At 31.3% G+C, this 17,691-nt stretch overlaps 1 protein-coding gene across 1 annotated transcript; it reads right to left on the bottom strand.

The window, feature by feature from the left end:
• Positions 1 to 7,188: 7,188 nt before the first annotated feature.
• Positions 7,189 to 10,487, bottom strand: LOC107917616 (gibberellin 2-beta-dioxygenase 8). Its single transcript, XM_016846932.2, has 4 exons — positions 10,372 to 10,487; positions 9,127 to 9,587; positions 7,755 to 8,076; positions 7,189 to 7,671 (listed from the first exon to the last, which is right to left on the bottom strand). Exons 1-4 carry the CDS (start codon positions 10,444 to 10,446, stop codon positions 7,441 to 7,443), a joined length of 1,089 nt encoding a protein of 362 aa, XP_016702421.2. The 5' UTR covers positions 10,447 to 10,487; the 3' UTR covers positions 7,189 to 7,440.
• Between the last annotated feature and the right edge of the window lie 7,204 nt (positions 10,488 to 17,691).

The raw sequence follows: 17,691 nt of genomic DNA on the forward strand, positions 1-17,691 counted from the left end.
TAACGAACATCTTCGACATATATGGTTCACTAAAGTAGTTTGTCCCAGTGGACTAGACACTTCTATCATAACTTTAGACAATTCAGACTCTAATTTTTTGTCTCAACTACTTTCGTATTAACATATGAATGTGATGACCCAGGGTCTATTAAAGCATAAACGGGTGCTGAATTCAATAAGAATATACCTGTCACCACATCGTGAGCATCTTTCTCTTCTCGAGTCCTCACAACATACGCTCGAGCTGGAGCTCTAGCTTCAGATTGTTGTGTAGCACTCTCACTAGTTCTTCTAGTACCACCTCTACCAAACGAACTACTTCGGCCTGATCCCCGGCCTCTGGAAGCAAATTCAGATCTTTGCACTACTGTCGGTGTTGTTCCAGATATCTTTGGACAATCTTTAATAAAGTGATCGGTAGCTCCACAACGGAAACAACTTCCAGTCAACTTTCTACATTCCTCTTTGTGTCGGTTTCCACAATGCTCACATATTGGAACTTCAGTATTCTGAACTGGACTTCGGATACTGCCAGTAGACACAGTAGTCTGTCTTTTTCGACCTCGATCACTTCTTTCCGATCGAGAACTAAATCTCCAATTACCTTGTGATTCCTTTGACCGCTTAGGCTGCGGACTTGAACTAACCATTCCGGGACATTTTTCAGTCGGACGAGCAACTTCAGACTTTTTATCCCTTCCGAGAATTTGTTCAATCATCTTAGCTCTTTCCATTAAATCCTCAAACTCAGTGACTCTAAGAGGCATCAACTGTAGTCTAAATTCATCACGTAATCCTCTTAAAAATATTTTACATCGGTCGGCTTTAGTCGGTACAAACTCAGTGGCATATCTGCTCAATCTCAGAAATTCTCGTTCATAATCCACTATAAGCATCTCACCTTGTTTCAGTGTTAAGAACTCTTGTCTTTTGTCCTCTATGTACATTTCTCCCAAATACTTATTTTGAAACTCTTTTTGAAAGAAGTCCCAACTTATTTGTTCCTCAAGTACATTCTGAATCACTGATTCCCACCATACTAAAGCTTCCTCTTGCAATAATGAGACAACACACACTAAACTTTCTTGTGGTGTACATTCAAGTTGCTTCAGAACTCTCTTTGTAGTCTTTAACCAATTTTCAGCAGTAGTCGAATCAATTCCCTTTGCACCCAAAAATCCTGTAGCTCCATATTTTCTCAATTCTTTAATTAGAGCTCTTCGGGTAGTAGGGATAGAGGACGTAGCAAGCATAGTTCCTACCGCTTTTTGAAGGGCATTGGCGATTATTCTAAAGACTTCAGTATTATCACTTCCAACATTCGGTTGATTTCCTACTGGATTCACACTTGGAGTTACAGACTCCGATTCATTCACATTATACGGTTCATCATCTTCACTATACATCTCTTGATCAGTATCCTCAATGCTTTTATCAGACATTCTTAATGCTATAAAACAAAAATATTCAACAAACATATCAATATCCAATCCCAACTCAAATTTGACTCAGTAATGGCATGTATCTCTAGATTCACATTGACATTCGATTTAGTCCTAGAACCGACTAAACCTAATTAGCTTTGATACCAATCAATATTGTAACGTCCCCCTAGCCGAGACCGTTGCCGGAGTCAAGCAGGAGACATTACAAAACTTATCTTAGCACTTAAACAGTTTTCGTAGTAAACTATCCATCTGTGTCACGGTCGCTAAAAAAATCATATCTTGATTTACAAAACTCGAAATCTAATTCCGTAAATTTTCCATGAAACTAGACTCATATATATACTTACTAATTTTTTTATAGAATTTTTGGTCAGGCCAATTAGTACAGTTTATTAGAAAAAGTCTCCCCTGTTTCAAGGTTTGGCTACTCTGACCCTTGTTCACTACGAATCAAATTTCATCTTGTACAGAAATCAAATGACTATGAAATTTATTTCAATTAAAAATAGACTCAATAAGGAATCCATACATATAAATTTTGAGTCCTAATTATTAATACACAATTTATGGCGAATTTCTAAATTCAAAACAGGGAATCCAGAAATTGCTCTAACCCTATTTCACCAAAACATAAACATCTCATAAAATAACAACTCTTTTACCTATTTTGTTTCTTCCATATAAAAATAGATTCATTAAGCTTCAATTACATATTTTATTCATCATCTAATTCACTTTATACTATTTTTGGTATATTTTCAAAGTTGGACTACTGTTACTGTCCAAATCTGTTTTAGTATAAAATGTTGATAACTAAGTTTATAACATCTTCATTTCTTCTCTCTACAATATTTACCAACACTTCCTCTTATTACTCTTCACTAACATATCAATACATACCATACTTAAGGTTTTGGTAACATTTACAAAACATACCAAAATATCACTTAACAACTTAGATACTTTCAAAATGACCAAAAGACATCCTAGGTACAATGCCATTTTCCAAAAAAGATAGAAACTTCACCAATTTGAGTTCAGGGATCGGCTTGTATGCTGAGTCCTTATACTTTCGTACCTAGCCTGCGCACGGAAACAAACCGTACGCTGAGAATACTCTCAGTGGTATTTCTATAAACAATAGCTTAATCAACTTTAAAATATGGTAATTCAAACACATTATTGCTATTATTCAATATCAATCAGTACTTTAATAATCTTTACTTTATTTACCCTTATTAACATAACTCGGACACTAACGGATACACGGATCCAACCCACACTCCGGGATAAGCACATAGTGCTTCATCGGAACAAATCCAGAACTTTAACATTATAGTACACAAACTACTTCATCGGAACAAATCCGGAACTTTAACAGTAGTCGACACATAGTGTCTCATCCACTCAATGTCGGAATATCCCAATACTTCCAATTCCTATGACATGTCAATTATATCTGACTAGCCCGACACTGTTAATAGGGTATTCAAAATCACATTCATTTCAATATGGTAAAAATACTTACCTCATTCACATTTTCATACAATATAAATATCAAATATAGCAATAACGATTAAGCTCAGTTTATAGAAATACAAACCACTATTTATCGAATTTAATCGATATCTTCGTTCACTTTCTCTTTTCCCTTCTTTGATGACGTATCCGGTGTTACGTTTGCTACTAACAATCATACAATTAAAAATCATCAATATACTAATTCATAAAACACATTTTCACTTTCTATCAAACTTTTACAAAAATTCCAATTTCGTCCTCTTTCCATTACTAATTTTTTTTCTTTAACTTAAGCTTCATATTCTCTTTTAATCAACTCATTAACAATTTCTAACTCATAAAATTCATTATAAAACATAAATTTTGAGCTCTATTCAACTTAATCCCTATTTAAACCTAACTTAGAATTCTTTTAATAAATCACTCAATTTTCACTTCTAACTTCAATTTCTATCAATTTAACCCATAAAACCTCAATTTATTCAACTAAATCAATATCTAAAAATTTTCTATTTTTCTTCATTTTAACCTCATACATGTAGAACTTTGAATTAGGCATCCATAAACATAAAAATTATAAGAAAATAAGCTAAAACATCTTACCAATCAAGCTTTAGGGCCTTAATCCTCAAATTTCCCTTTTCTATTTCTTTCTTTCTTTCTTTCTTTCTCACGTTTGCTCTCTGTAACTCTTTCTATCTTTCTTTCTTTCTTTCTTTCTTTTTAACTTACTCATAAATCTATATTCAATATAATAATATTAATAATATAATATTATTCTAATAAAATAACTTAATCTATAAGAAAAACTACTTTAACACATTTAATATCTTTACCAACTATTACACATGTTATATCATACATTCACGCACATGGCACTTAGGGTCTAATTGCTAGATTAGTCCATTTACTAATCTTTAATCTATAATTAAACTTCTATACCGTATGCAATTTAGTCCTTTAACTAAATTCAAGCTACTTCACTTAATTAAACACTAAATAACCATTCAACTATAATTCATAAATATTTCTAATAAATATTCATGAATTAATTTCACAGAAACAGTACTCAAGACTCAATTTCTGATACCGTAGCTTTCGGTTTATTACAACACATATAGAGTTATTTTAACGTACTCTTTTCAAATCCTTCATTGGGTCACATATCAGAACATATATCACATTTCTCATCATTTCAAACACACGCATGTTCTCATTAGTTCAAAGCTCTTTGCCATGGTTAGCAACTAACATGCCTTACCAAACCTAGCACTCACTCCAACTGGTTAATAACTAATATACCCTACTAGTGGCCGCTAAACAAGTTAACAACTAACATGTCCTACCAATGGTCTAAAACATCTGCCTTTCTGGTTTGCAACTAACATGCCTTACCAGCGGCTCATCATAAATGGATACCGAGTCTACACCCTAAGGAAGTCGCATCTTTTTCCTGTCACAGCTTGCACATTTAGATGATTATAAGCATCAAATTCCCAAAGTTCCATGACAATGGTCTCACCTGAACTCTATGCTATAATAACCAAAACGTAGTGATGTACCCAAGATAGAAAGAAACACAAGGAAGAGTAGTACAAACTGGATACTCAAGATAATCCCAACGAGGTTTGCTACACTATCTCTACTACTACATGTACAACCCTTTCTTACTATTCAACCACTTGTTGATTCCTCACCGGCGCAGAACTCTTCTTAAGTAGAATATCAAAGTATCACAAGGCAAGAGAAAAGGGAAAAAGAATCCCCAAAACAAAAGTGTCATTAATATTTATAGCCCACAGCTCTCTCACAAACTAACAAATGGCTAATATGCAAAGCTAACACATACTCTAGTGTGGCCAACATAATCATTCTTAGTATATTACACAATAAAAAAAATCCATAAAACTCTAGTTAATTTCTAACTGAATCTTAGCAAGGACTCAACTAAAATGGATCAATAAACACACATGTTCAAATAGAAACTATCAAGTCCATTATCCTACATCCACTACTGGCGTATACAAACAAAAGGATCTATCTTAAAAAACTTAATAAGAGAAAACACTGATTAGCGGGTTCCTCCTAATAACCACACCAGGACATAAAGGCCACAAACCTATACTTCGCCAAGGGTGAACCCTTTAACCAAAATCATCACAGACTTAACAAATTAATCAAACAGTCCGCCAATCATGGCTCCACAAACAATACAAATACATTGGCGGTTAGAACACAACTCGACTTTTCCTTAACTTGAGCCTAGCTAACTATCCGCCCACAGAAACCTTCAATTAGGACTACGTCTGGTGGAGTGTTACATAATCCTTAACATCATGAAGATTTATTATTTACTATAATTTCACTTTAACATCACTTCATAATTAATTCATTACTTCATTTAAACTCTTTATCATAAATCTCAAATATATGTTTGTTTCTTTGAAAACAACTTTTATGAAATATTTTCAGGAAATCTGTCAAACACCAGAAAATATTTTACACAAAATCATCCAAACACCAGAAAATATTAACTTTTCTAAAAAAGTAAATCATTTTATAGAAATCATTTTCCAAAAGTCATTTTTAATGAAATAAACGAAACCCAAATTAAGCTCAGAACAAACAAAATTAAGAAGTGCATCTGTTGCACCACAAAAGAAACAACCATACTTAGTTAATTCCTTTTGTTGTTTCTTTTGTAGTGTCGTATCTACAACTTTCTTATTTTTCTTTATATATCTCATTGAATTTAGATTTTTTTCAGAATGTACCAATTTTAGCCTTTTAGTTCTTGTCAAGTCCCTTTTTAATGTCGATCATAAATTCCTTACCCTTGGTAATCTTATCGGACATAGAGCCCCTAAATGTTTCAAAGCATGCAGTGATATTGATAGGTATAATAGAAACTAAATCAATTCAAACAAGCTCACATAAGATTTCAAATTTAAACCAAAATAATTTGCATAAAGGTAAATCTCATCTCAAGATATCGGCCACTCTATTAATATTTCATGTTTAGATAAAATATTAACTTGTAAGTGATATATTGGCGTAGTAATCAAATATTGACAATAAGAGAATGTAGAACAATAAGTCACATGTTTATTACCACAGTTGCATATGTAATTTTTTTAAATATTAACCTTCCTTTGGGATAATCAATACTAACATGACTTAAATTACTTACATGTATATAAACATATTAATATTCAAATTTAAAATTCTCGTAACAGTAAAAAAATCAAAACTAAAATTTCTAATACAATTTCTGAAATAACCTAAAATAAGATTGTCTAAGTGACTGAATCAAAAAACCCAAAACCTTATTCTTGACTCAACTTGATATATATTAAATATTAAAAATCAAATATCACATTCGAAGCTTAAATTAAAAGATAAAAACTTATAGCCATTATCGAATAAAACAATAAATTGCACATATAAATTGAAGCATAGTAACGCGTATATGAACTTACAAAACCAAATCAATTAAAGCCAACAAGAATTTCAACCATCTTTTATTTTCAAGATCATACAAATATTTCAAACCCTAAAATTTAAAGCTTCCACGTATAACCATAAAACTTGTGCAATTTTTTATTTCAAACCCTAAAACTTCTAATGTAAATCCAAAGGATCTAATATGTGAATAATTAAAACATAAAATCCGAGGAATGAATTAATTCAAAATTAATAAAAACAACTCATTCTCAATGATTCGACATGACGAGGCTTGGAGGCCCCTTGCTAGAATCGTAAAATTTTGATGTAAACTTAAAACTGTAAACCAAGATTTGTCATGTCAGATCATTAAGAATAAAAATAAAATAAAACTAAATGTGGAAGCATACCTGAATTCATTGATATTTTTGAGATATTCAAATCTTATGGTTTTGATATTCTAAATTAACACACAAATTATGTATGTAATTTAGGGATTATAATCTAATATATAACTTTTGCTCATTAACCTTAATTTTTGATCTGCTCATCAATAATTAAAATTAGTTAAATAATTTACACATTTAACCCATAATTTATTTACTAATTAAAATCATATAAATTTTAACCAAATTAAATTACTTTTAATTTAAGCTATATATATCCATATTTTTCCATCATGTACCTACAGGAAATTTGAATTAACCATAAAAATGCGGTTGTTGGTAATATATATTAAGTTAAAAGCACTAAAATATATAATTTATTTCACCATGCTTTATATATATTCTTTTTGCAGAAAATGTTAAAGCAACAACAGCCAAATTAGCCGTAGTTGAAGTCTGCAAGAACTTAAGTACAATTATTTTAGAAAGTGTCACTCTAAGAGTCAAGAAGTAGCTTAGCTATAAGACTGATTACTGTCATGGCATCGCTAAGCTGTCATGGCAGCAACTTACGACAGCAAGCTCATGAATAATAATAACGAATTTCTTTTTCTTTTTTTTTTCTTTTTAAAGTTTCCAATTCACAAAAGAAACCGAGAAAGCCCTACTTTGTCCCCAGTAGCTTTAACATCCTTCTGGATTTGCTCTCTATACTCTTTGAAACTAAATTTTTTGTACAAACTTGGCTTGCTGCAGCTTTCTATCACTGTTTCGTAGGTGGGGCAGTAGAAGTATGCCGCTGAGTACCTTTCTGTCTCTTGGTTGGCAATCACTCGGTGAGTTATGCTCTTGTATACCCCATTGCTCAATGCCTGCAACACACCATCACATGGAATTTAAACTTTTTTAACTAAACCACAATTTCATATTAAAAATAATAAAGTATATATGTTACCTGATAAAAGTCACCAATGTTGACAACTAGGCCTTTAGGATTGGGTTTAACACTAACCCATCTTCCATTTCTCTTCAACTGCAATCCCCCAACTTGGTCTTGGGATACAATGGTTAGAAAATCAGTATCAGTGTGAGGGATAATACCGAACATCATGGAAGGGTATGGACAGGGAGGGTATCTGTTCATTCGAAGAGAACTAGAGCTTGGTGAGCAGTTCTCTTGGAAATAATTTGCTTTGATTCCCAAATTTTGTGCTAAATATTCAGCCAATCTTTGAGCCAGGAAATTAGCTTTTTCTGCATACTCTTCAATGGTTGACCTGACCAAAAATTAAAAAGAATAATTCGATCATTAATCTTGCATACATAGATATTAATCATAGGTTTTGGAGCCTATTAACGGATCATGCTGTCTTATGAGGGTGAAGTTCAATCCATGCTGTCTGTCACTTGCAAATTCAAAAGCACATTGGGTAAGACCAGCCACAGTGACACTGATCAGGTGGCGAAGACAACAGCAGGGGGCCATGGCGGATGGCATCTGATCTGAAGTGCCATCGAAATAGCGCCACCGGTAGGGCCTACGACGTGTTTGGCAGGTAGGTGGTAGCATAAGGACACTATACCAAGCAACTACGTACAAGATATATGGGGCTAAGATGAGGTTTGAGAGTCCAATGTCTAACATTGACCATATGGGGTTTGGAAATGATACAAATTTAGGTATCTTTCTGTCCCTTGAAATCTAAATCATGAATTCTATTTAAGAACTTAACTTAGTATACTGTGGAGATCTTATGATAAGCTAAGTGCAAATTAAGAACTTAAACTATAAGGTAATAGGGCTATTTCTCCTAAACTGATATCAAGTAATTCTATAACAGGAACAGTTCTAGGGTTTCAATATATTTTTAAAATTGGAAACTGAAGGTACTCCAATTTGATATCATAAGTTTATGAAAGATAAATGAAGTAATAAACCAGCAGTATAGCATTAAATCACAGCTATTAATCATATATAAAGTATTAGATGTATCAAAACAGGTGTACAAGAAATAATTAAGAATAGTATTAGCCCAAATTCAACCCTCATTTACACTGATCAATCCCAAGCTTGTTCTTGCATAAATTAGTGTACAAAATAATACCTTTGAGAACTAAAATGGAGAAACTCAAAATTGAATGACTAGCTGTAGATATGTGTAAATGTTTAAGCTTAATTTCAATTAATTTTTTGAACAACATTACTTTTTGTTTTTGTTTTTTTCTTTTTGGTTGAATAGACTATAAAAGTTGTTCCTTGTTATATTTCATGTAAAGACAATGGTGGGAAAAATAGTATCATATAGATAATATAAAAAAAAAAGTACCTGAGCTTATTGTATTCATCCATTTTTGAAATATCTTTGAGAGATATATGCAAAGCTTCTGACCATGAAAGGTTCCTCAAGCTAGTGGCAAGAGGGTTCCCCCAACGATAACTTTGAACTGATAAATTCAAAAAGTTGCTTTCAGATTTCTTGTCAAAAGGCTGCTGAAATACCTTGATTTGTTCTTGCTTCAACCTGTTTAGAAGCTCATCTGGAACCCCATGGTTCACAATCTGAAAGAAACCCCATTCAATAGCAGCTTGACCCATCTTTTCTATGCATTCTTGTCTCTCAAGTTGTCCAAGATTCAAGTGACTAAGATCAATCAGAGGTATTTCAAGTTCATCAAAGCCTTCAACCGTGGAAGGTTTCTCCTTTTCATTTGCAGAGCTCTGCAAAATGGCCTTGTATTTCTCAAAAAATGGTGGTTCAATTGCCATTGCCTCACTATCTTCTCGATCCTGCTCAGACAAATAAAAATGGAGTAAGTAGTTAAAACTCAATCAAAAGAACTACTACTGTTTATATGAATTGTAAAATCAAATGTTCATAAAAAAACTTTTGAAATTGCAGAAAATGGTCCAATGATCACATGGGTATGCACAATACCTACAATGAATTACTTATAGTTCAATGATCTTAGAAACAATTGAAGAAACTGAATCTTTCCAAGTGTTATTCTTGCTATAAATTTGTCAGTAGTCCTTGTGAAACCATATAAATATTATATATAGTACATATCAATATGTCCTACATCTTACTGCTTCTTATATGTTTTGATATGTCTGCAGTTACTGAGTTGTTTTCATTTTCATGACAAACAGTGAAAGACCCCTTTTGTCAACTAATTTCCAAATGACAATTAGGGAACATTTTATTCATTTTCCAAGCTACAATAGTTATCCTAGTATGGTTATATGGATTTACTCATAAAATTGGAGCTGATCTTGCTTTTGCAAAGCCATCCAGAGCAGTCATTTTAACCTTTTACTGTCATACATATACATATACATATGATTTAAAGAGATTCCGTGTTCTGCAGATATCTTAGTAGTGATACATGTTGAGTTATGAATTATCCTTTAATTCCTCCAATACAATTCCCTGAATGAGGTTAGAATTTTTTTTTCCTAACTTGGCCATGAGAGACCTTAACAAAATGTGTTGTGTTAGCTATAGGTATAGAAGGTGCATAAATAGTTAAATAAAGTGAAGTTATGTATCAAATTCTCCTCGTTAAATTACCTGATGGATATCAGCTTTGAATTTGTGTGTATTCACCTTATCTCCCTTGGCAGATTTCTGGCAATGCAAGCTCATAAGCAACTACAAGGAGAAGAAAAACCCCACAAACCATTTCTGCAATTCAGATCATTGGAGTTGAGGAAATTAATGATTAAAGGTAAAGTAGCAGATAATTGGACACATTCTAAGAATAAGAATATTTCAGTTCTTAAAGCAATATTCCTTTGATACTGGATGACCAGTCTAGGTGACATATTGTGTAGTAAACTATCATATTGTAGATTCATTGGCTAATTATTAAACTTTGGTGTGGTCATATTGTGTTAAGCTGTTTTTGGGTCTTTTTCTCTTTGCCCCACTTTATATGGAACCCTTTCTCAGTTGTTGGATTTATGTGTTTTTCAGCTGGTTCCTAAGATTTGTTTCATTGGCTGAGGAAAATAAGTTTAGGGCTTTTATGCTGAATTGTTTATATATCATGAAACTCACTTAGAAGATAAGCACTATATAGCTAAATGTAGGAAGAACTTTAATAAATAAATAAATAATCTATCTTAATCACACACATATATATAGTCAACACTTACCTTTGAATCCAAAAAACATATATTGCATAGAATCCCTTACTTAACTAAACATACAGGGATTGAAATGCAAGGGAATGGAAGTACTAAAACGAGAGGGTATGGTAGAAAAGAAGAGTTATAAGTGAAAAATTAATGCAGTAAACAACATAAATTTCTAGGGTTTTTATGGGAATTGTGAAGGGAAGACTGATAAGTAATAATAAACCCATTGTATATACAACCAGAGAAACAGGCTTATATATAATAGAAATTTATACTATTGGCTGAAAGAAACTAATGGCTAAAGCATAGAACACGCGTCTAAAGAAGTTATCAGAGAACAGGCTTATATATATATATAGGAGGCTTTCACTGCCAATGGAAAGTCCTTTCGACATTATAGCTAGCTGTTAATGTTTGCTGCAAGCATTTCAATGAAAACTTCAGTCATCTTATCTACAATTATTTTCTTGTCTTTCCACCAATATTTTTCATCAAGGTTTGGACCTCTCCTTTTACTGGCTGAAGCTTAAACTTCTCATCATTTCAATATATAGGGGGACATCACCATTAAAGACCATCCAAAAAGACTTTTTAAAGCTATTCTATATATATATATATATTGAAAATGATGAATAAATTTATTGATTATTGTCGACCCTAATTTAAGTGGTGGTATATTTCTCCATAATGATTTTTATGGTATAAGACATAAGTTATGTGGTATATCCCAACACTTATACATTTATAAAATTTAATGAAATAATTATTTAAGTTTTTAAAAGAGTTGAACTTGCTAGGATTTTGTGCAATGTGCTTTCTACACCATGCAAACAAAGTGTGATCTAGTTTTTGACACGAGAGGCTCCTTTTAATTATTGTCTTAAACATAATTTTATGCTATTAATTGTGGTTTCAGGCCGATCAGTCGATAGTTAAGTCACTTTCACTAGTGTATCGACAGGATATATAACAATTAAGATGCCTCTTTTTCATTATTACTTTATACGTTTCTGGCAAGATAAATAGAAGGATTGTTTTGAAAGAGGAAAAGTGTGCATTTTATTTCAATGCCAAATAGTAATCGAATATGATGTTTTGCTCAATTGTATACACTTACATCTTTCCCCGATTTCTACTACGTTTCCTTTACTTTTTCCTTTTCCTTCAAATCCCAATCTTTTATTCTACTTCTTTTGTCAATTAAATTATTGATTGAATGGCAAAATACATCTTCAAAACCTTTTCACAATTCTTATCTCTTTTCTTTTTTAAAAAAATTGAGCAAAAATAATCAAAATTTACTTAACTGAGCTTATCTCTTATACGATTTTAATGAGAATCAATCAATAGCATTGCAACAAGTTTCTTTTATATCAAAGATTGACTAAATGCAAGATTGAGACCTTAAAAATTTTAAGATCTCAAGTTTGAGTCTCACCTTATATAAATGCGTGAATTTTCTTTCAATTTAATACTTGTAATAATTATTTTATTAAAAATATTAAAACTAAAATAAAATATAGAGACAATGAAAATTTCAAAAAAAAAAAAAGAAGAAGCATAAGTTAGAAATGATATTTTTTGCCCTCATTAAAAGTATACCATTATTTAGTTTGACTGCCTACCAAATGAAAAAATGTACGTGTAAGATATTCAACATTTTTCATGCTCCTACAACCTTATCCGCATCCCCTTTCATGTGGAAATGAATGTTGACATTATTAGATTAAAATTTTCATGTTCATTGGTTTTATTAAATCTATGTTGTGCCTGGGAGACAATTTTCCGAGAGAAAAAAAAAAGAGACAGAAGTTGATAAGACTTTCAAATTAAATACATAAATTAGTATAAAAAAATTATTAGGTTGATCTCTAATGGTACTAGATTGACGATCATGAAGAATGGATGTTGGACCAAACTCACATGAATAGATTGTGAAATAATTGATTAGAAAAGAAAATTCATTCTACTGACAGATAGAATTTGAAGTGGATGGGGCTATAGTGGTATCCATATATATCAGTGATTCGTTAGGATAGCTTAAGAGGAGAAAGATAAGATGTCGCATACAAAAATAACCAATGGAAAATTTTTATTATATATATATATATCTTTTTCTCATCCTATAATAATATTATATTTATATATTGTTCTTTTTTATACAATACTTAAAATTATTTATAGTTCTTTTTAAATTCTTAAATAAAAGGATAATGTGTTTCAGCTCAGCGCACTCAAACTCACAATTATTTGTAGTTCTTTTTCAATTCTTAAATAGGAGAATAATGTACTTTAGTGTACTCAAACTCACGTGTTCTTACATTAATAACAATACTGATACCAATCGAATTAAGAGTAAATCAATAATTATAATTTTTTTTGTTAAAAAGTAGATTACATCCACGTATGATAAGGAAAAATGTGATACAAAATAATTTGATTGACCCTTAAAAGCTATCTCCAACTCAATGTTACGCCTTTTTCATGTCAAGAAATATCTGATTTTGGTTAACTTTATTTTGATGATTTGTTTAAATATTGTTGGTTTGTCAGTTTAAAATAGTCAATTATTCAATAGAAAAGAATATGAATCTTGTTTTCTTGGACTAATTAGGTAATTGGTCTATGGTTCAAGGGATGTGATGGGATTAATGATGTGTTAGTTCTATTGGGATTTCTCACCTAGGTTGCCTACTAAGCAATGCCTTTAACCATGCTTTTGGGGTCAATTGGATAATTGGTCTATGGTTCAAGTGGTAATTAGATCATATTAAAAAATTATGTCATGTCATATCATGTAATGGCAAACGAAATGGTTTCACTTGAATTTTCAATGATACATCTCTTGCTTGAGAACGAGTAAGGGTATTAAGGTTATTTGATGGGTTAGTTCGGGGATTTTCAAACTAAGAAAGAGGAGAAGGAAAGAGAAAGAGAAAAAAAAGAAAAAAGAAAAAAGAAAAAACTAAAAAACATTTGTATATTTTTCAATTCACACATCACTAATAGATAATTCTTATAAATTAAATGCCCGACATGGAAATTAAATGAAAATCTTTAACCAATAGGCCAAATGTCAGATCCAAAATTCTTAGTTAGTTTATATCTAATTATTTATATAAATGATTATATATTATTATTTATGTTGTGTGATGTTTCTATTCTTTTTGTCTTATATTTCTTTTCAACCATAATTTTTCATTATTTATTATAATTAATGATTTGGTTTAACTTAAATAACATTCTAGTATAATTAATTAGTAATTAATGCAGAAGGATGTAGGTTCGAGTGCGTTGAAGCGCGTTATCTGCAGGAGGACGCAAGTTCGAGTATGTTGAAGCACTTTATCCTCTTATTTATGAGTTAAGGAGGGATTATAGATAGTTTTAAGTATTATGTCAAAAAAAATTATCAGAACTTATAATAAAATTTAAGGTATATGTCAACGAAATATATAAAACCTTGAATGAGGCAACAGTATTAGGGGCAAAAACTGAGATTATGAGATTTTAAAATAAAAAATTCTATTGCTATACCAACAAAGTCATATTTTACTTCTCCATGCTCACGTAAAAGAATGAATTACATTTAAAGTTAAAAGCCCTAGATTATTACAGACAGAATTTTCATTGCTCTTTTTTTTTTTAAATGAAATCACAAAAATTTCGAAATTTTTAACTTTATCAATAAATCAAATTTTCATTTTACTTTTTTTTTTTTTCATAATTTGCTTTCTTGTTAACCCAAAGAAAGATACAATTAACGAACTTAATAGAGAGTAGGGCAGACATAGGAGAATAGTTAAGCAAATAAAACCTGATGCATCTAACTTCCAAAGAAAAAGGGATAAGAAATTGGGCATTGGCATTGTCTGCCATAATATCCATGTAAACTGTCAGTATTGCAGATTTCAAGAGCATGCCCAATAGGAACAAATCGACACTTAAAAGAAACATACAATTACAAAACCTGTCGTGTCGAAAAGAAAACCCAGGGTTGTAATATATATATTGGTATATAGATTTTTCTTTCAATGGGGTTTGGTTTGTAGGGTTGAAATTTGGGGCAAAAGGTTCACGTGGTACCCTGTCTGCTTTTGCATGTACTTCACGTGGTAACCGAAGGGCATTGCTTACAAGAAAACATATATGCATGAGATAGATGGAGCCCAGCCAAGAGTGGCCTCTGCACTTCGCAACTGCCGAGCTTTATTTTGTGTCAGTCGGGCGTCAAGCCACGGTCGGGGAATTGGATTGGGTGCTGGATGCATGGTCTACTAGAAAAACATCTATCTATTCTTGACATGACTTCTTTAGCTTTTGATATTTAATTTTAATATAAAATAAATCCTTTCAATCTCAATTTGCTCACGTGTCCATCCCTCATTAAAACTAAATGTCTCTACTCCAAACTCTACCACTTCCTTTTTAGGATTTATTAGCTATTTAGCTCTTGAGTTATAACTTTCTTTATATATATATGTTTTTTCTTTTTTCTTTTTTTGATATTTAAACTTTGTACAGCATACTTATTTTGGTACTTAACAATTAACTATGTTAAAAAAGTGGTCAATCATAATGTGCTACATCGTCAATGACATAGTAAGTTGATTAGTGATAAGGTATATTGATCAGTGATATGGTATGTTGACTAAGTTGACTAGGCGTTGACCAACTATTAACTGGCGTTGGTCAACTATTGATTGGTCAAAAATCATTATAAATTATTTATGTTATAAAATAAATGAAAAAAAAAGTAAAAAGAACTAGCAATAGGAGAACAGATAGAGAAATATGAATTTTATTCATCAGTAAGGATAGTTACAATGCTTTTCCAAAACCTATATTATAAATTATATAAAATTATACTTTTAATAAACATTAGAGTTCTAATGTATATCAAATTTCTTATCCTAATGAACATCGACTTCTATAATAATAGAATATTTATAACACTTTCCCTTAGATGTCCATGAATAGATTTGCATCTAGTTAAAACTTTACAAAGATAAAAAGCTTCTGCGAGAAAAATCTTAATAAAAGAAAAAGAGTACACATATCTATAATATGCATAACATATTACCTCATTAAAAATCTTACCATAAAAGCTGAATGGGACAAAATTTCGATTAAGGGAAAAAGAGTATAATGTGCATTTATTCCCCCTCATGATATCACATAATATCTTATATTTTACATATTGAATCTTGAATACTAGCTTTTAAAATGATCACTTGAACTTATTTGATAAATGTTTAGATCACCATTCTTTTGGAAGTCATGAGTGAGGAAGAATTTTAGGGAAATATATTTTTATTTCTTTAGGAATTCCAACAATAATAATAACAAACTTTAATCATGAACATTCTATAATAATACATATGTTCAATCAATCTAACAAATATTTACGCAATCATATTGAACAATTTCCCATAACTTTTATATGTTTTTAGCATTCTTGTAACGGCCCGAAAGTCAATGGTGTTGGAAAACGCGATTTTGAGACTTTGTCTCCGTAAACCAGACTCATGAATATATTAGTAAATATTTACAAAATTCATATTATAGGTTAATTAAGTTTTGATTAAATAATTCTATCGATTTAGTGAATACTGTGTAGGGACTAAATTGTAAGAGTGACAAAAATTAAATTACTAAAGATTTTAAATGGAAGTCTTGATTTAAAGACCAAAGTGGTAATAATACCACATAAAATGTAACATCCTGAAACAGGGCCTAGTCAGAATAGTGGTTTTGGGACCACAAATCCGACGTTAAAATAATTATTTTAACGATAATTATGAGGTCTAGGATATGAAAATATGCATATGTTAAAGTTTCATGAAGAAATTCTATGTGTAAGGTGTCTAATTGAAAATTAAGGACCAAATTGAATAAGTTGCAAAACTTGGGTTCTAGAAGAAATTTGTATGAAATTGCTTTGAAATGTTAATTATAGGTCCTTAAAGAGTAATTTTCCCAATTTCTAAGTTTTTGGACAAAAATGGGCATGCATGGAAAATTTGGAAATGTTAGTAAGGAAGGGCATTTCGGTCATTTAGTTAATTAATGAAATAAAAAGGGAAAATCAAGCAAAAATTCACTCATTTTCTTCTCCATGCTGCCGAATTTGAAGGTGTCTCCATAGCTAGGGTTTTTCCAACATTTCAAGCTCAATAGTAAATGTTCCCCAGCCCTTTTTTTAACGTTTTTCGTATTTTGAGATCCTCGTAACATGCTCTCTCTATTTCTACCCATATTTCAAGCTAGGGTTCATATTCAAAAATTTAAACATGCATGAGGTGTTTGTGTTTTTATGATTTATGAAGGAATATGAGAGTTTAAAGGATAGTAAACAACTTTTACTAAGTAGTTTTTCACGAAAATGGCTTAAGGGATCATTTTGTAAAAGTTGTGAAAATGGGTAGAAAAATGTGAAATGAAACAAAATGTGGGCTGCTATAGGCAAGAAAAATATTCGGCTAGGCTTGGGTAACTTAGAAATTTTATGCATTTCATTATACGAGCCTTAGGACTAAATTGTAAAAGTTTGAAAAGTTAGGGGCAAATTGTTCATTTTTCCCATGGGTGAGTCTTAAGTCGAAAATAAACAATGGGAGGTATTAATAATCTATTTTTACTGATATAGACCCCGAGGAACCAATTCCGGAGGTCGACCGTAGAAAACGAAAGATTTCAGAATAATCAAGTCACGAATTTGAAACGACTACCAGGTAAGTTCGTATAATCC

Source organism: Gossypium hirsutum, chromosome A01 (assembly GCF_007990345.1).
Source record: "Gossypium hirsutum isolate 1008001.06 chromosome A01, Gossypium_hirsutum_v2.1, whole genome shotgun sequence".
Lineage (NCBI taxonomy): Eukaryota > Viridiplantae > Streptophyta > Magnoliopsida > Malvales > Malvaceae > Gossypium > Gossypium hirsutum.

Excerpts from the sequence above, each read along its gene's own strand:
- LOC107917616 (XM_016846932.2), bottom strand. The coding sequence starts at position 10,446 with ATGAGCTTGCATTGCCAGAAATCTGCCAAGGGAGATAAGGTGAATACA. Across the intron at positions 9,588-10,371 it reads TCAAAGCTGATATCCATCAG|GATCGAGAAGATAGTGAGGC; the intron begins GTAATTTAACGA and ends TTGTCTGAGCAG. Across the intron at positions 8,077-9,126 it reads GATGAATACAATAAGCTCAG|GTCAACCATTGAAGAGTATG; the intron begins GTACTTTTTTTT and ends ATTTTTGGTCAG.